This window comes from Lithobates pipiens, unplaced genomic scaffold (genome assembly GCF_037356315.1).
Source record: "Lithobates pipiens isolate NorthernLeopardFrog02 unplaced genomic scaffold, aLitPip1_a1.2 Scaffold_64, whole genome shotgun sequence".
Classification (NCBI taxonomy): Eukaryota; Metazoa; Chordata; class Amphibia; order Anura; family Ranidae; genus Lithobates; species Lithobates pipiens.
Window position 1 is genome coordinate 1,255,601 of NW_027507886.1, and position 26,900 is coordinate 1,282,500.

General features: G+C 42.4%; 1 protein-coding gene across 3 annotated transcripts in view; it reads left to right on the forward strand.

Annotated features, from left to right (window-relative positions):
• The first annotated feature begins 1,117 nt into the window (after nt 1-1,117).
• The window catches only part of LOC143958911 (putative E3 ubiquitin-protein ligase DTX2), a 106,465-nt gene continuing 80,682 nt past the window's right edge, over nt 1,118-26,900 (forward strand). For 2 of the 3 annotated variants that reach the window (XM_077467894.1, XM_077467896.1), the window contains exons 1-2: nt 1,118-1,227; nt 12,243-12,646. In XM_077467894.1, coding sequence (XP_077324020.1) covers nt 12,340-12,646 — 307 coding nt within the window. In that variant the 5' untranslated portion in view covers nt 1,118-1,227; nt 12,243-12,339. Of the gene's footprint in view, nt 1,228-1,390; nt 1,528-12,242; nt 12,647-26,900 lie in introns of those variants that run through there. The other variant, XM_077467895.1, reaches the window with a different exon arrangement.

Consider the following 26,900-nt stretch of genomic DNA (forward strand, 5'->3'; position numbering starts at 1 on the left):
GTAGATCAGTGTGCAGTGTGTAGATCAATGTGCAGTGTGTAGATCAGTGTGCAGATCAATGTGCAGTGTGCAGATCAATGTGCAGTGTGTAGACCAGTGTGCAGTGTGTAGATCAGTGTGCAGATCAATGTGCAGTGTGTAGATCAGTGTGCAGTGTGTAGGTCAGTGTGCAGTGTGTAGATCAGTGTGCAGTGTGTAGATCAGTGTGTAGTGTTTAGATCAGTGTGCAGATCAGTGTGCAGTGTGTAGATCAATGTGCAGTGTATAGATCAGTGTGCAGATCAATGTGCAGTATGTAGATCAATGTGTGGATCAATGTGCAGTGTGTAGATCAGTGTGCAGTGTGTAGATCAATGTGCGGATCAATGTGCAGTGTGTAGATCAGTGTGCAGATCAATGTGCAGTGTGTAGATCAGTGTGCAGATCAATGTGCAGTGTGTAGATCAGTGTGCAGATCAATGTGCAGTGTGTAGATCAGTGTGCAGATCAATGTGCAGTGTGTAGATCAGTGTGCAGTGTGTAGATCAATGTGCAGTGTGTAGATCAGTGTGCAGTGCGTAGATCAGTGTGCAGATCAATGTGCAGTGTGTAGATCAATGTGCGGATCAATGTGCAGTGTGTAGATCAATGTGCAGTGTATAGATCAGTGTGCAGATCAATGTGCAGTGTGTAGATCAATGTGCAGTGTGTAGATCAGTGTGCAGATCAGTGTGCAGTGTGTAGATCAGTGTGCAGATCAATGTGCAGTGTGTAGATCAATGTGCAGTGTGTAGATCAGTGTGCAGATCAATGTGCAGTGTGTAGATCAGTGTGCAGATCAGTGTGCAGTGTGTAGATCAGTGTGCAGATCAATGTGCAGTGTGTAGATCAATGTGCAGTGTGTAGATCAGTGTGCAGATCAATGTGCAGTGTGTAGATCAGTGTGCAGATCAATGTGCAGTGTGTAGATCAGTGTGCAGATCAGTGTGCAGTGTGTAGATCAGTGTGCAGATCAATGTGCAGTGTGTAGATCAATGTGCAGTGTGTAGATTAGTGTGCGGATCAATGTGCGGGGTGTAATGTGCAGAATGGAAGAGGCGTGGCCAGTGTGAGGAGGTTTGGTCTTGCGGAGAGCCCGTAGTGACATCACAGGGCGGAGCTCGGAGTAGATCGTACACAGCTGGCAGAGTGCGGAGAGCCGGAGGCCGGCATAGGAGTGTGATCATACGCAGGGGACACCCAGCTCAGGTAAGTACTGTGATCGCTGGGTCTGTCTGTGTGCGATCTCATGTGTCACCCGATCACTTCTCTGTTTACAATCGTCTGACACGAGACGAGGGGGCATGGACTAAGACTGGAGCAGTTGTGCGTGGGAACCAATCAGCTCCTCGCTTCTGCTTGCTCAGTTGAACGCTGAAGATGAAAGCTAGAATGTGATTGCACAGTTGCTGCAGCTTACTTTGTGCCTGACCCCATGATATGTATGGCCCTAGAAGAGTGACGAGGTTGTAGCAGGACTTGTCTTGCCTTGGGGTGAAGTATAAGGAGGTGAGTAGTGTGTGATGAGTCTCCTAGGAGCTCTTGCTGCCACTCCTTCCACACACACACCTATATAGTACACAGTGTGGCAGGTGATGACATGTTGGGATGGAGGTGACAGTGTTGTAGAATGATCAGGCTGTATGATGGGGGGGATGCATGCAGACTGATCCCTGATCCTTGTTATTTCCATACTAATCTCTATAGATGGAGGGGAGTCCTGATTTACATTAGTGGTATTTACAAAGGATCATGATCCTGGGAGTGTTCATAAATGCTTTGTAATACCAGAACGCTGATGTCAGGCGATTTCCCCAGCGGCAGGATTACTTAAAGGGGAACTAAACCCATGTGTGTTTACTTTCAAAACAAGGACACTCGAGGCGTGATTTGAATGATAACTGCCACAGTTGCCTGTGCTCTCAGCTGAACTGTCAAGTCATCAAATGGCTAATGTCATAGCTGACCACATGTGCAGAAGTTGCAGATCAAATCTAGTTTAAAGTGTTTCTAAAGGAAGATCTTACTTTAATGCATTCTCTGCTTTAAATAAAAACAAAAAAATAAAAATAAAAAACCTGCTGTGATCAGCCCCCTTATACTTACCTGACCCCAATTTTGATCCAGTGCTGTGCACAAGAGCAGTCTCTTGCTTTCATTACTGGAGATCCAGGCAGCAGTGGGAGCCATTGGCAGTGGACACAAAGAGCCCAGCTTAGGAGCGTGCCCATGCGAGAGCCCCCAATAGCAGAGGCACTTGGAGGGGGCAGAAGTGCCAGTGGGGGACCCCAGAAAAGAAGAAGCAGGGCTAACGAGACTGAAAAAAAAAAAAGAAGGTATTCCTAGTTTCAGATATAAAATTATGCAAATAAGTAATTTTTCTTCTTCGCCTCATCAGGCTTTGCTGATGCTTCGCTGATGGTGCTTCGCTGATGGTGCTCTGATGATGGTGCTTCGCTGATGGTGCTTCGCTGATGGTGCTTCGCTGATGGTGCTCTGATGATGGTGCTCTGATGATGGTGCTCTGATGATGGTGCTCTGATGATGGTGCTCTGATGATGGTGCTCTGAGGAGGCTTTGCTGATGATGGTGCGCTGATGAGACTGCTCTGAGGAGGCTTTGCTGATGAGGCTTTGCCGATGGTGGTGCGCTGATGAGGCTGCTCTTAGGAGGCTTTGCCGATGGTGGTGCGCTGATGAGGCTGCTCTTAGGAGGCTTTGCTGATGAGGCTTTGCCGATGGTGGTGCGCTGATGAGGCTGCTCTTAGGAGGCTTTGCCGATGGTGGTGCGCTGATGAGGCTGCTCTTAGGAGGCTTTGCCGATGGTGGTGCGCTGATGGTGCTCCTGAGGAGGCTTTGCTGATGGTGCTCTGAGGAGGCTTTGCTGAAGATGGTGCGCTGATGATGGTGCTCTGAGGAGGCTTTGCTGAAGATGGTGTGCTGATGAGGCTGCACTTAGTTTTGTGATCCGTTGCACCCCTAATAATATCGGATCGTTCCTCCGATCAGAGTCACGGATCGGATCATTTTTCGGATCAGCAAATAATAATTGAATTTACAAAAACCTGTGAAAAATTCCACCACCATATAGTCCCCACTGTAATATCCACGTCATCTCCCCCACTGTAATATTGGCTGAGTATTGCAGGGTATGGCAAAGTATTAGCAGAGTGTGGATGGATGGCTGTGACTGCAATTGCCACAGAGCAGCGCTGTGGGCACTACAAATGCAGCCCACAGCGCTGCTGCCATCCGATCTCTCCCCTCATCTGTACACAGAGGGGAGAGAGGAACCGGTATCATCATGACGCCGGTTTGTTTACAAGTGATCGGTCCATCATTTGATGGAGCGATCACATTGTAAATGCCGACGGGTGCACCAAGATGGCCGCTGCTCTGGAACTAGGCCGAAGCCGCAGCCTTTCCTAAGGCCGAGACCGCAGAGCAATCCGCGGAGCGCGTCATCCGAACGGGGTGACCCGTACGGATCGGTGATGATCCATTGCACCCCTACTTATTATCAGTGTAAAGAATGAACTGAGAGCCTTGTGGGTAATCGGCTCTCCTTTCCTCACACAGGCACAGTGTGTGAGGACAGGACTGCCAATAACCAGCATGTCTGTTTACATGTTATCGGCTGTGACTGGACACAGCTGATCACGTAACAGGCTGCTGTGATTGGCCCTTTACTACAATCCCTGATCAGTTGTTGTGTCCTGATGGTCACAGAACGTGCCTTAGGGGGCAGGTTTCTGGAAGGACGTCCATGGACACGCTCTCAGAACTAGAGAGCCGCACTGTCGCCATCTTTCAGCTATAGCGCTGTACTAAAGAGGTTAAGATGTCATCTTCCTTGGCTGTAAAGCGTAGGAGGGTTTAGTTCTGTTGTCTGTCTTTCTGCAATCACATTCTTTGCAGACAGACACAGCAAGGTGTCACTGGCCCAAACGCTGCTTGGTCTGGGATCACTAGCGATAGGAGGGCAATCTCACTGCTTTAGCTGCAGAAGAAGCACTTCCTGTAAGACAAGCAGGTGGCACTTTTGTCAGATCAGCAGCACGGTCCCCTATCTGACATCAGCCATAGCCGGGTTACACCTGCTAGGAATCTGCAAACAATGTAAGTTCAGAAATGACAAGTGAGAGAGAGTTGTTTTATTTTTTTAGGTGCAGTTGCATTTTCCTTTTTGGAAAGAGTAGAGAGGGATTAGAAGAGCTGTCGGGTCTTATTGCTGTCAATGTCCTGTCCATGGTAGGGAAATCCCCCCCCTCCCTCCCTATTTTATCCTATTTATGATCACCAATAGTGAAAGTGATAGAAGATCCCAGATTTTGAGACCTCAACAGAACTCTAATAGGCCTCTTGCACACTGGAGCTTGAAAAAGCTCAGTACGTTTTTTATAAAAAAAAAAAAAAATATATATATATATATATATATTATATTATTATTATTATTTTTTTTTTTTACTTCTCTAAAATGCACACACAGGCGCATACACAAGCACTGCATATTCTTGAGTAAGAAATAAATGAATAGAAAAATCTCTGTTCCCGGTCAGTATTTTGCGCCAGTATGTGCGGATTTGCGTGAAAAAAAAAAAAAAAAAAACACCTGAAAATTTGTAAAAAAAAAAAAAGCAGATGCTGAAATGTCAGTACCATGTGCAAGAGGCCATGGAGGGGAAATCTTCCTGCTAAAAAGGGGTTTTCCTCACTTCAGGGAATTCTGTGATTGGAGGAGGGAGATCATGACATTCATCTGCATCTACCAATCACAGAACACCTTATATTCAGTGACAAGAATATAAAGCTTTTTTTTTTTTTTTGTTAATGGAGTCGGTGCTAAGCAAGAGACCTGCTTTAAAATCTGTACAGCGATGCAGGTAGCTTGTTTTTACTGTGCAGACAGCCAAACTTAATTGTCCGTACTTCAGCTTTAAAGGTGCAACATTATTTTTAATTTGTGGCACAAAGTTCGAAAGCTTTGCAAATCCTCAGCTTGTAAAACAACCCATTCAAAATAGAAATGAAAGGCAAAACATTTGTGAATGGATATATAAAAAATAAAATAAAAATTATAAATAGCTTCCCCCCCCCTTTTTTTTTTTTAAAGTGATCACATATCCACTGTTCTCAGCTGTATAAGCTGAGGGAGGAGAAACAACATCACACTAGTCTTCCCAGAGAATGGCTGTGCAAGGAGAGGGGCGTGTCGAGACAAGTCTGATCATTGGAGGAGAGCAGGATGAATTCCCAGCATAGCTAGAGAACTGATGATGGTGTGCGTTCTTTTGCTTAGTGTGGTCAGTTTTTTAATAGGAAAGCAGAGGGACTGGCAGGAACAGGTGAAATTTCACACAAAGGAAGCAATACAAAGAAAAACGGGGACACTTTCTCATACAAGCACATGGTACAGCAGGCACATATCAGGAATGTGATGTTGGGTTTACATACTCTTTAAGGAAACAAAAATTAAAATGAAATGAGAATTCATCCCTCCCCCTGAGGACATATTTGCTAGAGCTAACTTTTGACTGTAGCCTCTTACCTGCATAGGCAACATTCTGGTAAAGGTTATCTAACCCTTTACAATGATATCATATACCTGGAAATGTGCTGTTATTTTATCAATGCAGAATCTGGCTTTTACAGAGGGGATATCGTTTCATATATCAGTCTACATGCATAACAAGCGTATTGTTTGTGTGCAGCCTTTTCACTATTCAAGGCCTGGCAGTGGTATCACAACTTCTATTTGTCTCAGTTTCCATATGAGCTCTCTAGATGGGGTTTTGTTTTATAGTTTGTTTTTTGCATATCATGCAAAAGAATGAGAGCAAGCTGTAAAGGAAATGGTGGGCTTGTAGATTGTTGTTGTAACTGAAAATACGCCATTGCTGACCTCTCTTGTGATGTTCTGGTCTTCTGACTTTTCTGTAAGGCTAGGTTCACATCTTTGTGTGTGGTTCCTGCTGTGGGTCCACAGCTGTTCCTGAAGCCACAGCCACCCTCACTGAAAAGCACGCTGGGTGCCAGTATTCCTAATGCCATGCAGTACGCATTGGGAACCAGCTGCTGACTTTAAAAATAAGGACACTTACCTGTCCAGGGCGCCTGCAATGTCCTTGCCCACTTGTAGACCTGTACCTCTGCTCTCGGATGGAGGCACCGGCATTGTTTATAAGGGAATTGGGAAGTGAAGCCTTGCGGGTCTGTGCTTTCTGAGTGGTCCCTGCTGTCTTCTGGGACCTGTATGTCTCCCAGAAGACAGCAAGGGGATGTAGAAGGGGCTAGACATGGTGTAGAGCGCCGCAGATACTGCAGCGATCTTTCACCAGAAGCGGGAGAAAATACCTGTAGTGGACAGGCATCTGCTCCCCCCTTTCCCTTGAAAGGTGCCAAATGTGACCCCGGAAGGGGGGGAGGAATCCGGACAGTGGAAGTTCCATTTTTTTTCGGGTGGAACTCCACTTATTTGCAAAACACTGTAAAAAGGAAACAGCAAGTTCTGTAAGTGACAAAAAAACTCTGTAAAGCAAGGGTCCTCAAACTTTCTAAACGAAGGGCCAGTTTGCTGTCCTTCGAAATTCAGGAGGTTGGACTGTAGCCAGTAGGAGTAGAAAATGGCTTGAAAGTGCCCTATCATTTGTGTCAGTGGGGTGAATTGTTGGTGACGGTGGGAGGAATGGCACCCCACTGTTGGTGTCGGCGGGAGGGATGGCGCCCCTCACTGTTGGTGTCGGCGGGAGGGATGGCGCCCCTCACTGTTGGTGTCGGCGGGAGGGATGGCGCCCCTCACTGTTGGTGTCGGCGGGAGGGATGGCGCCCCTCACTGTTGGTGTCGGCGGGAGGGATGGCGCCCCTCACTGTTGGTGTCGGCGGGAGGGATGGCGCCCCTCACTGTTGGTGTCGGCGGGAGGGATGGCGGCCCCCACTGTTGGTGTCGGCGGGAGGCACCGCGCCCCCATCCAGCCCCAGTTTGGAGACCACTGTGGTTAAGTATGTCACTGAAATTGCTGTCCCCAGTGGAAGACATTTCCTCATCTCCTGTTTTAGTGGCAATTGTAACATTTTGGATTTCCTATCACTCTTGGTTACAGTGGTCTCTAAGACAAATAGGGTGAATTTCCCCAGTGGATGAGTAGATGGCAAAAAACAAAACAAAAACAAAACAAAAAAAAAACCTTTTCCCTCCCCTATTCATAACCTAAAGAGAGTTCATTGGACATGCATTTTTATTGCCATCTACTTCTCCACTGGTGGAGTCGTCCTTTCTATTTGTCCTAGAGACCATGGTGACCAAGACAGAAAGTGATAGAAAAGCCAAAACTTTATAGTTGCCACCCAAACAGGAAAGACCTTCCAATGGGGACCTGATTTCAGTGACAACTGTCAGACGTCCCATCATTTTTTTTTACTGCTTACAGTATCTCCAGGACATGAAGTGAAGGGACCCAGATGAAGAAAAAGAAATCAAGCAGAGGTTCCAACCCTTCCCTGCCCTATACAAGACTTGCAAAAAAAAAAAAAGTATTGGCTGGACATATATTTTGTGGGTTAGCACATTAAATACAAAGTTGAAAGCATCCACAGTGATGTCATGCCCCACCTTTTGAGGTCCCATATCTATTGTCATTAGGCCATACTTAGGAAGTTATCACACCCCTAATAATAACTGACAAACACCGCTTCCTTGGATGTCGGGGGGGATACAGACAGAAAAAAAGGACCCACCTTAAAATGAGCTATGCATGCAGTCTTATTTTGTAGAAAAGAGTTCAATCCTTTAACAGGAAGCAGTCCTATTGTAGAGTTTTTCTTATTATTAGGACAGTATGTGATAAAAGGATCTGGTGTTAGATCTTGTTTTAATAGATAGCAGGAATGTACAGCAGTATGAATTGCCCGAGGATTGTTGGCAGGAAAAGCAAGGATGTTTCATGAGAGTTGCAGACTTGGCAACTTTGGAAAGCTGCTTCCTTTTAATTGAGGAACGTATTTCCTGAAATGGACAATATGCTTGAGTTCTGCTTTCTTTCTATAACTGATAATATCTGCCCATATGTTCTTCTAAAAATGTATATTTCCAAACACTGTTTATGATGCTTTCAATAGTAAAAGTCTTTTATTTTGTGTTGAATAAGTGGCGAGTTTATGATTTTTCTTTGTACGTTTTTATAGGACTGGTTTATCACCATAAGAGTTGTCGGAGAACTGTTTTTATTTAGAAACAAGGGAGATCTGCACGCAGAGCTAAAAATTTGGATTCCAATAGCACACCCACTAGTAACATCTAATGCACACCATACACGCTACAATCTGACGGAACATTATTAACCACTTCAGTTGGGCTGCAACTAACGATTCATTTCATAATTGATTAGTTGGCCGATCGTTTTGATTAATCGGTTAATAACCTTAAAAAAAAAAAAAAAGTGGGTCAAATTGACGTTCGTTTTCAACCACAGTGATGGGAAAAATTTGGAAATAATAGAAAACTTCTTGGTCAAAGGAATTTTCAGACAATGTATGTAGTTTTTGTTTAGAAATGAAGTGAAAATTTCAAACAAAATTCTTCCATTCAGCGAATGTACAACGATTTTTCATCTGAATATTCTCACCTGAAAATTGATCCGTGAGGCCAGCATAAAGCTCGGTACACACCTATGCAGTTTTTACTTTTGATCTGTTTCTGCAGTGCTTTTTGCTGTGCGTTTTTGATTTTTGCGCACGTGATTTTACTGCAATTTGCGTTTTGACACACTTTGCTGCAAAAACGCATTACATTTTTTTTCTGCAGCTTCTCCATTGAAGTGTATATTGAACCAAAAAAGCACCGTTTTGCGTTAAAAGTCCCTGACCCTTTCCAAATACACAGCGGCTGAAAAAAGCACAGATATGAACGTGTCCCATAGGAAACCATGTAAATGAACTGTAGTGCGTTTCTGCAAACATCACCAATAAACATATAGATGTGAATCAGGCCTAAGATGTTTAGTAACATAATGGGGTTAAAAAGACTAAAATTAGCCCTTTATAGTACAAAAAAAAGCAGATAATCACTACTGGAAGGTGTTCATTTTTATTTATTTTTTTAATTGTAGAACAGTGAAAGTAAAATTTACAGTAGTGATTATATTGTTGTACTATAAAGGGCTCATTTTATTTTTTATTTTTAACCCCATTATGTTACTGGCCGATTAATTGATTATGAAAATAGTAATCGATTATGAAATCGATTTAGTTGTTTCAGCCCTACACTTCAGACCCGGAAGGTTTTACCCCCTTCACGATCAGGCCTGTTATTTTAACAAAAAAATGGGGGGGGGTCGTGCGACGCTGTATGCAAATAAAATTGATGTCCTTTTTCCCCCCCCCACAACTAGAGCTTCCTTTTTGGTGGTATTTAATGGCTTCTGCGTTTTTTTTTTTTTTGGGGGGGGGGGGGGGGGGGTTGGGTTTTTTGTTTTTTGCGCTATAACCAAAAAAATAACCATTTTGGAAAAAAGCAAAAAACAAAACAGTATTTTTTACTTCCTGCTCTAAAACACATGATCCAATAAAAGAAAAAAAAAAAGTAATTCTTCATAACTTTAGGCCAATATGTAGTCTGCTACATATTTTTTGGTAAATAAAATCCCAGTAAGCGTATATTGATCTGGTTTGTGGAAAAGTTATAGCATCTACAAACTATGGGATATTTTTATGGCATGTTTATTTTATTTTTTACTGGTAATGGCGGCGATCAGTGACTTTTTATAGAGAGACTGCAACATGGCGGCGGATAAAATCATATACTAAGTGACACTTTTTTTGTGGACCAGTGACACCAATACAGTGATCCGTGCTAAAAATATGCACAGTCACTGTACTAATGAAATGGGCAGGGAAGGGGTTAACATCAGGGGCAATTAAAGGGTTAAATGTGTGCTTAAAATGTGCTTTCTAACTGTGGGAGGTGCTTGTGGTAAGGGAAGGCAGAAATCCGTGCTCCTATTAAGGCCCTTTTCACACTTGTGTGACTTGTCCTGCGACTGCAAAGTTGCATGACAAGTTGTACCCCAGGATTTCCAGTGAGTACTATTCATATCGGTGTGACTTGAAGTCGCACAGACTTCAAAGTAGGCCCTGTACTACTTTGGTCCCACTTTGATGCGAGTTGAGGGCCATAGACCTCAAGTTTACACAGGCATTCCCTGAAATCGTGTCAAAATCTTGCAATATTTTTTCCAGTCACAGCAGTGTGAAAGGGGCCTTAGGAAAAACGCAGGATCACTATCTTAACTACTGACAGAACACCGGTCTGCTTTGTTTACATGTTCTTCTTTCCCAAACGATTGGCGGGTCCTGGCGGACATAAAGTCTGCCGGACCCACTGATCGGCTCCCGCTGTGTCCAGTCACAGTGGGAGTGGATTGCCAATGACGCGCATGCCCCAGACCCTGAAGTGTCAGATCACGTAGTGGGTATGTGACTATAGGATTCATATTGTGCACAGAGCAGCACTGCTTGTTTTACACAAAGGGAAGTCAGTAGAAAAAGGGCAGGTTCAGGAGATAACGGAGGACCTTGCAAGAAGGCAGAAAACACAGTGAGAAAAAGTTTCATAAAAAAAAAAAAAAAAAAAAACAGGGCCATAGGATAAATTCTTCTTTTGGAACATGTTATGCCCACATTTTAGGGTTTCCGCATAAGGAACCCTAAAGGCCTAAGGCCACATTCACACTTGGCGTTTCCAGAACACATGACAGAAAATGCACATTTTGGCTCTCATTTCAGAAACACACTTTTAACTCGCATAGTAGTTATTAATGGCACCTAAAGCACGTTTTGCCACCAGGCAAATGCCTTGCAAAAGGGCATGCTGAAAAACCGCACCACACTTTACATTCTGGGGCTTCTTTGGCATTTATGTTGCATAAGTGAATGGGCTGTCCTATGCACAACATGTGGAAAGGCATAAAACGCTATGCGAGGTCTAAAATATTGTAAATGCACATATAATCCTAGGGTCTGGTAACAGAAACTCAGCCTTAGTAATTTAGGTGAACCTCTGTTTACTCTGAATACCAAATTATATTGGGAGGATACTCCCATGTATGATGCTTGCCTATAGGTACAGTAAATATCTCCTAAATGTGCATCGTTTAGTAAATGCTTGCTTTAGATGCAGCCGGTGACGTTACCAGCACATGTGCTGTGAAGGAACGGCCTGCCCGTGCCGTTCCTTCAAAGCTGCGCCGTAAACCGCAATATCATTGCTGGCCATTCTTATTGCCAAAGCCCGTGAACCCGCAAAGAAGACCTGATGATGATGGAAGCACCTTCAGCGATGATTGCGCACTGGAGGGTTTCGTTTTTGGGTAAGTCTTTCATAATGTGCTAGTATGCCGTGCATGATAGCACATTATGACTTAAACTGCCCAGGGCCCAATTTTTTAAAATGTATATATGTATGTGGTTTACTACCGCTTTAAATACTTTTTTGGGGGGGGGGGGCTCTTTATTACTCTATGCTACTAAAAAATCACTAGTGATCAGTTGGTAGGTGTAGTGACCAATCATTCCACAGATGCAACAAGTGGCTCTCTATGGCAGTGTTTCTCAGCCTTTTTTTTTTTTTTTTCTCAGTCAAGGTACCCCGCACAATGTCAAGGCACCTCATTCTAAAATGGTTAAAAAGAAACTAATAGTTTTACACAATGCAGCAACATCCACACATAGGACACCCAACGTTAAAGGTGATTTATTCGTCCAAAGCACACACACACACAGGTACTGACTAGTATTCTAATGTTTCTCTTCCTCACAGGGCTAATGTGACCCCAGTGCTGACAGGTGCAAGGGAGGGACAAACGAGGATGCTGTGCTGGCATCTGATGTCCTCCTTATCAACCAAGGTCATTGGTCGTTGAATAGAAGGTTTTGGTGCCCAATGAAAACCTGTGGCTTTCTAAAAGGCAATCTTGTTCCATCCTCTGTTTTTTTGGGAAATTATTAGGAATTTTGCCAAGGGACCCCTGAAGAAACCTTAAGGCACCACAGGGTGCCTGGGCACCCTGGTTGAAAAAGGCTGCTCTATGGTATGAGCTATCTAAGTATTCTGTACTAGCAATAATTGTGGAAATGGTGGACCCAGGTAGTAATGAACTGTGTTGCATCGTTTATTTTTGCAGTTATGTCATTTGATGTAATTATCTTTTCTTTTTTTTTTTTCCTTTACAGAAACATGGTACAGAAAGGAATGTGCAGTACTCGTGAAAGGGCATTTTGACTGATAATAGATTTTCATATAGAGAAACGTTGATTGGAACCCTAAAGAATGGCAGCTGGTCCACCCCAAAGTGGAGGAGCTGCAGGTCCATTAGGACCTCCTACGATGGCTAATCAGTGTAACCCTGCATCTATGGCTGTAGCTGTTTGGGAATGGCAAGATGAACTTGGCAAGTGGAGGCCATACAGTAGTAAAGTGAGCAGTTATATAGAGCAATGTATGCAATCCCATCACCAGCAGAAGACTACTCGGGCTCTTGCAAACAGTAGGAGTATCTCCCTTGGACAAGTTGACCCTAAATTAGCTCCATACATAATAGACATTGCAACTTTGGCACAGTTTCGACAAGACACAGGTGAGTCTATGCCATTTATTTTTTACTTCATTCCCCCATATTTAATTTTTAATTTTAGGTTTGTGATAATTGTGATCCCTATTAAGATGTACTTTTGCTGTTGGTGGTCCTTTAAAGCAAATCTTTGCTTTTCCCATTCAGAGCAAGGCAACAGGCTACTTTTATTTTCTGCCACCCACCCCTACAGCACATATTTATCTTTCTGTTGCTCCTGCCTGCTCTGATCAGCTGTCAGGAAAGAAGAAAATATCTGGCATTTACAGGTATTTTATTGCCCGTCACTCGTCCCCTTCCTCACATGTGACAGTGCTGGTGCTTGATGGTTGGCCCACATTGGGTGAGAAGTGTCCTTAACCCTGTGTGTGTGTTTGTTAGGGCAACTCAGTTTAATATGGTTCAGTTCCTTTGCTTCTAGCAGCTGAACGGAGCTGTGGTGAAGGAGAGGTTAGTATGGGCTGCTGGTGAGGAGGTACATCTTTCAGGTATAAAAAGTGATGCTAGAGTGGAGATACTACACACAGTAGCAAGTGGAAAGTGTGTCCTATTACTGATAGGCGGCACACATGTCGCCGACCAGTCCAGAGACCTCTAATTAAGATGGCAGACAACAGTGTTAGTGCGTGCATAGAACAGTGTGTGGTAATGAAGTTTCTTGTGAGTGAAGGCCTAAAACCTGCAGATGACTTCAAGCACAGTACAGTGATGAGACGCTCAGCCGCAGTAAGACGCTTGACGATCCCGGCCATGCTAGCTCCCAGCCCACAGCAGTCATTCCTGTGAACATTTAGCGCATGGAACACCTGATCCTGAATAATGGATGCATAACCTGGCCCCCTAAAAAGAGTTCCTTGGAGCATTTCAGCACTGAAGTGCTGGCTGTCCTAGGATGGTTTAGCCGTACTGACTAATCTTTCTATGCCAAAGCTCTCCAGACATTAGTTAAACTTTGGGATAAGTGTATACATGTGGCAGGGGAGTATGTAGAAAAATAAGTGCAGTTTCCACTCCTTGAAATTTTGTTCTTTTATTATTTAAACTCAAAAGTCCCAGTTTGACTTGAGCACCCTGCTTTATTAGGGTTTGTGCACAGGGGGCTTTTACAGGCATATCATATTATATGCATCAGCGTTTTACAGGAGCTCAGACATTCACTTGTATTGCAGGTTGTACACAGCATGTGTGGCTTTCTGGGCACAGAAAAGCCCCAGAAAACTACGCTAGGCACATAATATGCCTGTAAAAGCCCAGTGGGCATAAACCCTTGAATTTAACCTGTTGATTTGTCAAGCACAAGGTGTCCTATGATAGTAAAATGATGGCAGATATCCCCCCATGGGGGCAGAGAAAGCAACAAAAGCATTTTTATTTTTATTTTTTGTGGGCCACGTCAGCAGTATGGTTACCCTAAAGTGCCAGTTGTATCTGGGGTGTGCTGTGTACAGAGTGCAGAGTTCAGGAGTGTGCTATGTGTAGCGTGCACCCAACCCTAATAAGAGGGGTGTTCAAGTCAAACTGGAACTGCTAAGTGCGGAGTTCAGGCGAAGTGGGAGCTGCTGAGAGCAAAGCGGTCCCTTCAGGCTTCGGTGTTTACAAGTGACAGGGAGGAGCAAGAGGGGAGGGTGAGAGCTGGAGGTGGCGAAATGTAGTTCCATCATATTCCAGCTGCAAAACTGGGTGCAAGGGCCACATGACGAGGCCTGGCGGGCCAGGTTTGGGCCGTGGGCCTTGTGTTGGACATAAGAGGTTTAGAGCTATGGCCAGCAGCATGTGATTTCACTTATAGAAGTAATTTAGCCTCAGTGTCGACCTTGCACATCTACTAAGAGCAGCTATAGCTTAGCGGTTGTGACCACATAGAAAGATGGTAGTTACATTGCGTTTTGTGCTAAAATGTATGCAGGGCAATGGGGAGGTAATATTTTAAAATTAGAATTATGTGAATGCTAATCTCTATATTTTATTGAAGTTTAAATAGTCCAAGCTGGTCCAAACAACCTATTTACTTCACTAACACATGCAGTAGCTTTCAGCACTGTATGACCTGTTTGTAGCCACAGCTACGTAGTATACAGTGCTGTGTTCTAGCAGCAGGATGGGAACTTCCAGACCCACTGCCAGTTCCAGATCAAGTCTGGCTGAGTGCTGCTCATCCATTCACAGGGATTTTTGTCATTTCTGAATGGATACAAAGCTGCCTTTTGATTCGGCTGAGTCGAAGATTAAGAGGTCATCCACCTGCGTCTGCTCCTTGGTCAGTCAGAGGAAGCTTTGTATCCATTCATAGAATACAAAGCTCCCTGTGAATGGCTGAGCAGCACTCGGTCCACATTGACTTTGCTCCACAAGCCCATTCTACTTTCGGAAACACAGCGCTGTATGCTGTACTATATGTAGCTGAGGCTATATATAGGTTTATATAGTGTTTGCATTACACCCACTGCATGTGTTGCTGAAGAAACAATTTAAACTTCACTAAAACATGTAAATCTTCTATTTTAAACCCATGTGTAAGTATTGCTATGTCTTCCTGTCTTGCAGGCACCTGTACCCATTTTTTATTTGTACTGGTGCCACAGGGACAGGTAGAGGGGTAAAATCTCTTAATGGGATTGCAGACAGTAATCCGGCAGAGGTTTTAACTCTCTTCTCTATTTTATCTTAAATGGAAAAAGATCATGTGTGCGCTTTTATGTAAAGTACTTTGCATTGTTTTTGTTGATGCTGTGGGCAGAGATGGCATCCACTAAAGAGCACAGCAGTATTGGGGTAGCTAATAGTAGTAACAAGGGTCATTGATTTCTTGGGTGGCTCAGTCATTTTTGAATTTTTTGCAAGGCAGAAAGTGCAGTGTTCAAAACATTGCAGATCTTGTGCATTAGAGAGATTGGCACAGACTAATTCTAATACTTTATACATAGGGTATGCAGTGCAGCCTTGTAACTGGTAATGGTTATACACTGCATGAGTAGTCCTACCAGCCTATGTTCATGCCAGGTACATGTTTTCTTTCAAAAGAGGGTTGATCTTTTTTTCCCTGAATAGTAAAAAAGCAAAAAAAACAAACAAAAAAAACAAACCATGAAACCGATAAGGCACGTGTAGCTGTACGTACGTCCTTCCCTTGACCCCGGCTTATGTTACTCTGCCCCAGGCCAGGAGATTTTGCAGTATTTTAGCTGGGTAAGCAGCACCTGTGCTTGTAATAAATTCAATTTATACACCACCATGAAAAATATATTGAGAACTTTTACTAGATCTGAGCTGGTCGAAAACTGGACATTGCTCCTATATTTTTATAAATACCTAATTTATTTTATTATTGGCTTTGCCAAATAAAGGAAACCTGTACTAGGGAGGATGCAATACTGACCTCTTAAATTATACCAAAAACGTGCTGTGCTGCTAAATGTCATAAAATGCACTCAAAAATCAAAACCTAAAAAGATTAGTGTCAAATGAAAACAATACATGTGATCTTGTAATGATGATGTTCGCTCAGTAAGTCCAATAAGAATTCCAATCCTGTGTCAGTCCAAGCAGCAAACTGCGAAAATCAATAATGTGAAATAATCCATAGTGTGATTTTTATCTTCAATCCAAATTCACAATGAGAAAACCACCATGATTATGAAAGGATGCCACCAGCATACAGCTTCTATGAATGGATGGGGCAGACCTATCAATCATCCATCTGTCCTCCATTCGTAGATTCTGTTTTATTCACAAACTGTAGTACGGTAGTTTTAAAAATAAAATATTAGAAATTTAAAAAAGTAACAAAGTATTTATGAGATTGCATGAAATCTCATGTCTGGTGAGTCTGAAGGGAGGCCAGTTGACAGTGACAGTATATCGGTTACGTGTGGCATATACTACATACAAAGTGTGTAGTGTTACATGGAGTATTGAACATACTGCACAAAGTAAACCACAATGTGGAGAGGTGGTCAGTATAGAGTATACAGTACAGTGTACAAGGTGCAGAATAGAAAGTACACCACAGTGTGGAGAGGTGTTCATAGAGTATACAACACAGTGTATAGTGTGCAGTATAGAAAGTACAACACAGTGTATAGTGTGCAGTATAGAAAGTACAACACAGTGTATAGTGTGGAGCTGTATACAGTAAAGAATGCACAACACAATGTACAAAGTGGAGCCATATGCAGCATTCAACAGACAGCATGGTGTACAAAGTGAAGCCACATGCAGGATCGAATGCACATGTACAGCACAGTGTGCAGAGTGGAGATGTGCACAGTATAGAAGGTATGCATGGTAAGGGGAGGTATAGAAGGTATGCATGGTAAGAGGAGGTATAGCATGTACAACATGGTGTGCAGAGTAGGCATGCACACAGTATAGGAGGTATGCATGGTGAGAGGAGGTATAGCATGTACAACATGGTGTGCAGAGTAGGCATGCACACAGTATAGGAGGTATGCATGGTGAGAGGAGGTATAGCATGTACAGCATGGTGTTCAGAGTAGCGATGTGCACAGTATAGAAGGTATGCATGGTAAGAGGAGGTATAGCATGTACAACACGGTGTGCAGAGTAGGCATGCACACAGTATAGAAGGTATGCATGGTGAGAGGAGGTATAGAATGCACAGCATGATGTGCAGAATAAGATGCACACAGTATAGGAGGTATGCATGGTGAGAGGAGGTATAGCATGTACAGCACAGTGTTCAGAGTAGCGATGCGCACAGTATAGAAGGTATGCATGGTAAGAGGAGGTATAGCATGTACAACACGGTGTGCAGAGTAGAGATGTGCACAGTATAGAAGGTATGCATGGTGGGAGGAGGTACAGAATGTATAATCCAGTGTAGAAGTGTGAAGGAGGATAGAATTCTGAGTGAAGTTCTGTGTGGCGTTGTGTACAGCACAAAAATACAGAATACAACAGTATACAGGTGCAGTGTGGAGTGTAGAATGTACTAATGTACTGCACAATGTGAAGAACTATAGATGTTGTAATGTGAATCCAGAGGGTTGTACAGCAACACAGTTTGGGTTTTTGTCAAGCTTATTGGTAAGACATGCAAGACTGACTGAGGTTCTTAGTCTCTTCCTGCCGGTAACTTTTTTTTATTTTTTTTTTATTTTTTTTTGTTATTGGTGCCTCAATGCATTGCATTTTACTTCAACAGTGGTAACTAAGCAAAACTACTCTCATCTTCTCATTAAATATAGCATCATATTTCCCTGAACAAAGCTGAGTATTTGTCAATATAATCATGGGGAATTCCTTTGTCTACACAATGTGAAACCAGCCCAGTCTCTATCCATACACCTTTTGTATGACATCCACTTTCATTTATTATTCTTGTCCTATTATATAAGGGTAGTTTTGTCCTAGTAAATGTACTTTGCTATGTAATGGCATTCCTTAATCTGTACTAATAGTGTATGAGGCATACACCACCAGTGTAGGAGTACAAACGCAGGCAGCAGCATTTACAAATCAATGCCCGGGTGCCAGATGCCATGGCTGTACACCTGTGACCGCACATCCAGGTGGTTACAAGGACAGATGATTGGTCCTGAATGCAAACGGTTCACATGTCTGTCCCTGTACATCTGATAGCCTAAGACCCCTTTCACAGTGCCAGCCATTAGTGATAAAACGTAGCTAGTTTTAGCGATGCTGAAGTGCTTTCCATTCATTTCAATGGGCAGGGGCAGAGAACTAGTGGTGTATACACCGGTCCAAAGATGCTGCTTGCTGGACTTTTTCTAACGTCCTGCAAGTGCACCGCTCCAGTGTGAAAGCACTCGGGCTCTCACACTGGGACTGCGGGGGAGGCATTTTACAGGCGCCTACTTGTAGCCATTTAGCTCATGAAAAATGCCTCAGTGTGAAAGGGGTCCTGCTACTGGGCACTGATTTAAATCTATTTAAGAACAGAAGTGCATAATAATTTGCAGTGGCTGGAAAACTAAAGGTTTTCCATAGCGACTACAGCTGCACAATTTTGTATGAGAATCACAATCTTTTTTTTTTTTTATTTTTTTTTTTTTTTTTTTTTTATACTTCGAATAAAGATCACGATTCTTGGCATAACATCATGTTTCACATTATACAACAAAAATTGGGCTAACTTTATTGTGTTTTTTATTATTAATTTAATTTAAGTGTATTTTTTCCCAAAAAATTTAAATTTTTATTTGGGCAGTGGTCTTTCAATGTGACATAAAATATTGCACCAACCGCCATCTTATTCTCTAGGGTCTCTGCTAAATAAATAAAATAAATATATATATTTAGCTGTTGTTGCAATATTTATTTATATTTTTATATATATATATATATTTATAATATAATTTGGGGGTTCTAAGTAGAGGTCGACCGATATGGGCCTCATACACGTAGCGGCCTGCCCAGATCCCATCCTACTGGCATCTCTCTCTCCCTCTCCCAAATTTTGTACAAAAATTGCCTGATGCCGACTTCTTAAAAAAGGCCAAATATCGGCTGACCTCAAAGTATTTTTCTAGGAAAAAATACAGATTTTTAACTTGTAAGCAACAAGCTTTAGAAAAAGGCTTGGTCTATAAGTAGTTAAACTAACTTAATTTACAGACGAAGTTCATCCCTTTTGATCTAAAAGAACTGAATGTGTTCATTTTTCCCCTTGAGTAAAAAATGAAACCTGATTGGTCTGTGTCAACAAGACCACTTCTGTTCCATGTTTTATTATAAATAAGCCCCTTTCAAAGTTTTTACAATTTTCATAGAGGACTTTACAGAATGCACATGGCTTTTATGTATTATTATCCAATTGTTTTTCTTCCTTTTTCCTCCCTGAGCCTTTCTGTTTGAGTGTACAAGCAAGGGTTTGAAGTGGAAGGGAACCCTGGGTGTGCAGTGCCTGCCTTTCTTCTACATGTACATGGCTATCATTACTTGGAATGTGATCCTGTAGTCAATGGGATGTTGTTCACAGCAATTCTCAAGGGACTTTCTGGTATTTTCATCTTCTCTTAAAAGAAATGATGACATGTATATATGTCTAGGGGAAAAAAAATAACTGAGCTACTGCAGAAATATTGAAACTCTGAACACACACACAAAAAAAATAAATAAAATAAAGATATATATATATATATATATATATATATATATTGTTGTTTATCAAATTATTTAAAAAGTAATAATTTACCACCCTTTAGGCCAGCTTGGCATGGGTACAATTATAAACAGTACCCCCAATTTAGAGAGGGGGGGGGGAGAGAGTACAACAACTTTAAAGTGAAACTCTATCTGAACACCACAAACTGAAAATACTATTTCAATTTATTCTAGTATGCACAGCAAACCCATCCATCCATGTCTCCATGCTTTATCTAGCTGAGAAATCACCCCCTAGCATTTCTGGCTGCGGCCATCTTCAGTAAGAGCAGATGATTCATGTTACGTTCCTTCCTGGAATCCATCTGACCTTAGCTCAAGCTGTGCTTAGCTGAGAAAGCCTCTTCTTGCCTGCTAAATCTCCTGGGATGTATGACATCATTTTGGCATAAGCCAGAAACCAAGAAGCAACTGAAGAAATGCTTTAAAAAAAAAAAAAAAGGGTTAAATTACATTTAATATATTTATTTAGATCCCTTTCACACTGGGTCATTTTGCAGGAGATATTGCTCTTATAATGGCTCCTGCAAACCGACCTGAAACAGCCGCTGCTGTCTCGCTCTGTGTGTGTGTGTGTGTGTGTGTGTGTGTATAAAATGAATAAACTCAATCTCCCTGAGATTTATTGTGGTTACTATAAAACTAACACTTGTAAAGATTTATATATAAAAAATGGAAGATATTTTAATACAGTCCCAACCATCTGGAAGCAGAATCTTAAAGCAGACATTAATCCCCTTTTGCAGCATCTGATTGAAATATCTAAGCAATGTGTGCACTTTTTAATCTCAGAAAAGCATCTAAAACAGCAGGGAACAGTCAGGATTTATGCTTTCATTTGTCTCTACCAGTATCCAACTATGACTTCTCTAAAGCTAAAAAAAAAAAAAAAAAAAAAAGTATGCAAATTGTGTTGGAAACTAGGGAAGTACAAATATTTAGTTCAGCTGTAGGGATTTTTGGACAAGCCGAATCTTCTAAATCGCATGTATCAAACACAAGGCCCTTCAGGCCAGTTCATGTGGCCCTCGTACCTGCATATGCTACACGCCCCTTGTGTCCTCTGCCGCATTGTCACAGCAATTGGCAGCAGAGTGGAGGACAGAACTCCTCTACCAGATCCTGTTGTTTTCCATGCAGCTGCGGAGAGGCTTCTCTCTGCCCCTCCAGCCCCTGTGTCAGCATTGGGTATCAGAGAAAAGGATCCCCCTTCTCCACCTCCCTGAGTCTCCGCATTCAGCAGACTGTGGTAGCTAACTCCAGCACTCCTCTGGTCCTCCTCCAGACTTTGCACTTTCTGCTTCCCAGCTCCACCCCAGCTTCATCTCAGCAGCAGCACAAAGCAAGGGAGTGCACTGTGATGTAAAGGAGGTTGGGGGACTCTTTACTGCTGATGGTTGTGTGCTCTGGACATTTGATGTAAAGGGGGATGGAGATGCTCTGGACATGTAGTCTTACAGATACAACTGGTCCTTTTGAAGGCAACCATAATGCTGATGTGTCCTGCGATGAAATTGAGTTTGACGCTCCTGATCCAAGGGATAACAATAATTTCATAAATTTGTGTCCAGTTGACCCTTGCCCTCTCTGTGGTTGATCTTGTCCTGGCACCATGGCCTGCACCACGTGACACGTAAATCCTACAGTGACCTGGTGGATTGCATGTTACTGAATGAGTAAAAATACCTGTAAAAAGAATATACAAAAAAATTGTCCCTTTCTCATATATAGCAGCGCTTTGTCACTTTCCTCTAAATGAGAAATAGTACATTTCTTTCTGAGTTTATAACAGAGGTGCTCAGTAGTGATTAAACAGATGTTATCGTGGTTAATGAAGGAACAGCTTCCACCAAACGATTCCCCACCCATGATTCAAACGTACCCCTTATGGGGATGCACTCACCAAAACGCCAGAAACAAAGAGCTCCTTTTGTATGGTCTAGTGGCTAAGAAGGAGTTCACTTATGATTGATGTTATACTGAAGGCTCTTTGTTTCTGGCGTTTTGGTGAGTGCAAAAAAAAAAAAAATTATTTTTTCGATAACTATTTCCTCTGTGTTGTAAAGGTTGAGAAAGGCTGGTCTAAAACTATCCAGTCTGCAAAAAAGACAGCATATGTGTTGGAAGTTCCTGCGACTGTAATGACTAAAGCTGATGACAAGATAGCTTTTCCTTCCAGAGTGCATCTTTCCTTGAATATCATTTTGCATTGGTTTTTATACACCGCCAGCAGATAAGGCGTGGGGATTGGGGGCTATTACACGTTATCCTTCTTTAGTGAACAATCTTTTTTACAGGCAAGGATGGTGGAATTAATCCAGTCTGTGGTTTAAAGTGGAAGCTCACGCTCCGAATCCACATTGATTATTTTTAATCCTCGTGCTGCTAGCATTAGTATATAGCTAGGTAAGTATATCATGTTTGAACTTTTCATTAAACCACTGAGTGGGTTTCAACACATATGCTGACTTTTTGTAGATTGGATTGTTTTAAATGTTGTATTTTATTTTTTTACATTTCTTCAGTTACTCCCTGGTTTCTTGCCTGAGCAAATGATGTCATGCATCCCAGGAGTCTTCAGGAGGAGAGGAGGAGGGATTTTCTCAGCTAAGCACGCCCTCCTACAAGCAGGCTTAACCACTTCAGCCCCGGAAGGATTTACCCCCCTTCCTGACCAGAGCACTTTTTTGCGGTTCGGCACTGCGTCGCTTTAACTGACAATTGCGCGGTCATGTGACGTGGCTTCCAAACAAAATTGACGTCCTTCTTTTCCCACAAATAGCTTTCTTTTTGTAGTATTTTATCACCCCTGCATTTTTATTTTTATTTTTTGCACTATAAACAAAAAAAAGAGCGACAATTTTGGAAAAAAATGCATTATTTTTTTACTTTTTGCTATAATATATATCCCCCAAAAATATATATAAAAACATTTTTTTTCCTCAGTTTAGGCCGATATGTATTCTTCTACATATATTTTTTGGGTAAAAAAAAAACGCAGTAAAAAGTTATAACGTTTACAAAATAGGGGATACTTTTATGGCATTTTTATTAATAATTTATTTTTATTTTTTTAAATGGTGATCAGCGATTTTTATTGTGACGGTGACATTATGGCAGACTCATCTGACACATTTTTTGGACCATTATTATCATTTATACAGCAATCAGTGCTAGGATGATAGAATGGCTTGGTTCAACAGAGTGTGGGGTCCGTGGATTAGGGACCTGGTAACAGTCTAATAGGCCTACCTGGTCCGCCGGGGTCGGGAGTTCCCCTGGAGCTGGAGTGCATCCTCTCTTCTTCTATCCCTTTTCTTTCTCTTTCCTCTCTCTACTCTTTCTTCACTCATCTCAGTCTATGATAGCTATCTCTTTTTGCTTTCCCCTCTCTACCGGGGGGTTTTTTTGATCGCATATGTGCCATTGCTTACTGTGAGGTTATTACGTTGTACTGACTATAGTACTGGAGCCGGAATTGAGGGTTGGATGGCGGGGACCCAGTGCTTGCCATGTCGCTCTCATATGGAGTAAGACAAACACTAGATTTCTGTATGTGTTGATCTAACTATTCTTTGAGTTACCTTCTAAGCCACGCATATGCGGACCTACCTTTTTCCTTATGGTTGCTGTTATGCTACTTAACTTGTTCAATATGATTTCTGATCTTATGTGTCTCAATGATGTCAAATACTGAGATTGTATTTTCTGAGTGGAAAATCTTGAATAAAAATATTGAAAGAAAGGATACCAGCGCTCAAAATATATTACATATAGGTGTGTTGCAGTCAAACCCCTAATTTGGGGTAAAAAATATATGACAAAATATCCAAATGCACTGATTCCTGTGTAACTGACACTGGCAGTGAAGGGGTTAACCACTAGGTGGCAGTGTATGGGTTAAGTGTGTCCTAGGGGCGTGTTGCTAACTGTGGGGGGCGTGGCTGTGTTTTTACACATCACTGATCTCTGCTCCAATCACAGGGAGCAGAGATCAGTGACACTGTTGCTAGGCAGAACGGGGAGATGCTTGTTTACTTTGGTATCTCCCCGTTCTTCCTTTCCATGAGACGATCGTGGGTATCCCCACAGCGATCAAGTTTGCGCGACCTGACTCGCAGAGCTTCCTGCGGGCACTTGCCCGCGCCACCTCTTAAAGGGCAGCGTACAGGTACGTGATTCTGCCTGTACGTGGCCTTCTGCCTAAGTATATCGGCGTGAGGCGGTCGGGAAGTGGTTAAGCTAAGGGCAGATGAATTTCAGGAAGTAAATGCTACATGGATGATTTGCCCTTATTCAAGATGGCTAGGGGGTTGTTTTTCAAAGTGATTTCTCAACAAAATGAAAGCATGAAGACATTAATTAGGTTGTGTTTTTGGTTTGTGGTGCTTAGATGCCGTGACGATCCGCTTTAACATTTTTTTTTTGCAATGAGCGACAGCTGTACTTTCAGTGATCCTTGTAAAGGGGTAAAGTTTCACATACTTGACATTTTGCTTTACCTCAATGCATTGTAAACATTAGTCTGTCTAAGTTTACAATGGCTATTTAAAAGATTGTTTACGTTCACATCAAGTTGTATATACAGCTTTGCAATGTGTGTATTTAATCGCATAAAACGGATAGACAGTCGGCTCTTCCCAGGAAATTTGATGAGAATAACAGGATGCAATATTTTTACCAGGCCAAGTAGCTGAGCAGACTGAGAGTGATGACAGCTGGAAAGGGGAATGACATGGGTTCATTCATCAGTTATCATTTCCTATCTGCTCATCCAAAGTAATCATTGTATCCATTGCAGAAATGCTGCCATATTTGTGCGTCCATTGTGAACGCAGATTTGCAGTACACTGGATGTTTTTGTTCATGTGCACCTCCTATCTTTTACATCCATCCAATTTTTCCCCCAACCAGCAGGAATCCACTAAAATCTAAATAGTGTTATGGAGATTGTAAACCTCAGACATGAAAAATAAATGAGGCCTACCCTCCTATACTGTGTACTTATCTCAATCCACTGGAATGAGTGTGATTTCTGTCTGCAGTCTGGTTCTTCTGTTATCTGCCAGAGTCATTTCGGGCAGGTTGTGCCCCCTCCAAGAGATCGAGGGGGGGGGGGGGGGGGCTGGGGAGGAGTTTTGCAGCACACAGCCTGTGATTGATAGCAGCAGCTTTACATGTTTTCCCGTGTGCTAGGTGGAGGGAGGTGTTCTTTCTCCCCACTCAAGTCTCAGATTACTCTGCTTTCCATTATGGGATCAGATTCCTGCCCCCTGCCTCTGGAAGCTCAGAAATGTTGTGTAAATTCTGGACTTTGAATGGATCTTAAGAAAAGAGGGTAGGCAAACAGGTACAACTTGTATAGGAGGATTTTTTTTAATCTCTGTATCACTTTAAAACGCTCAAGCCTTCCTGATGTGACTCAAAGATGAGCACGACAAATTACCTCTTGATTCTGTAACCGATTTATTGAATTGGTGAAGGCATTATCAAGGCCTCATGCACATTGGATGTTTTTACAGCTGCTGTTTTTGGCTTCAGACTTTTTTTGGCAGCTGCGTTTTCTGGCTGGAAAAAATGCACAGAACTAGTGGGTTTGAAGAGGATTTTTCAGCTGTAAAAACGCTCTAACGCTGAAAAATCTTGACTATTTATTTGGTGTTTGAGCGTTTTTGAGCCATAAGCTTTTGTGGGAGTATAGTTTTGGTAAAAAATGCTAGAAAACGCTAATGCAAAATGCATTCTACAGCTAAAGCTACTGTCGGTTTTATAGCATTCAGTGTGCATCATGGAAAAAAATCTGCGCTTTTTAAAAGTCATTGCAGTGCTTTATTTGCAGCGTTTGGTGTTTTTGGATGTTTATTTTATTGGTGAGACTTTTAATATTTTATTCTGGTATTGAAAAGAATAAATGCTGAAGTGCTAAACACAGCTAGCATTTAGACACCTTTTAACAGTGTCAGGCATTTTATTTATTTTTTCAAAACTCTGCTGTTCCTGGATGCACTGACAGTGGCACTTTTCTTGCCTCTAATCTCTCCTGCCATTAAACATTGCTTAACCACTTCAATACCGGCACTTATACACCTTCCTACCCAGACCAATTTTCAGCTTTCAGCACTGTCGCACTTTGAATGACAATTGCGCGGTCATGTGACACTGTACCCAAACAACATTTTTTTTCATTTTGTTCCCACAAATAGAGCTTTCTTTGGTGGTATTTGATCAATTCTGCAAATTATTATTATTATTATTATTTTTTTTTTTATACTAAACAAATAAAAAAAAAAAGACCGAAATTTTTGAAAAATAAATGTTTTTGGTGTCTGTTGCAAACATTGTAAATAAGTTTTCTCCTTCACTGATGGGGCTGCACTGATGGGCACCGATGAGGTGGAACTGATGGGCTCTGAAACGTGGCACGGATGGGCACTGGTACTGATGGATGCCACTCAGTGCTAAACAATAATCCCTGGCAATCGGTGATGCCCATTGTGGGCACTGGCATCCATTGTGGGCACTGGCATCAAGGGTGGCGTCGCTGGTGGTCCAGTGTGGGCATCCTCGGGGGGGGGGGGGGGATGCTGCACTGATAATCATCACAGACCCCCCTGTCAGAGGAGCAGCCAATCGGCTCTCCTCTGCTCACGTCTGACAGATGACCAGCTTTTCCTGTTCACACCGTGATCAGCCGTGATTGGACATGGCTGATCATATGGTAAAGAGTCTCAGTCATAGACTTTTCACCTAGATCAGTGTTGCGGTGTGTCAGACTGACACACCTCAACGACGATCTACGCAATGCGCCCCCCCCCCCGGGGGCGCTCAGCGGCTTCACATCCTAGCGACGTCATATGACATCTGGTCAGGATATTGGAACCACTTTTGCCACTTGTCATTTTGCTATATGGTGGGCGGCAAGTGGTTAAAGCCTGTGGGGTTGATTTGCTAAAACTGGTGCAGCTCTACATAGTAACCAATCGGCTTCTAAGTTTTATTGTCAAAACTTAATTGAACAAGCTGAAGTTAGACGCTGATTGGCTACTATGTAGAGCTGCACAAGATTGTGAGTGCTCGAATTTTAGTAAATCTCCCTATGTGTGCATGGACACAT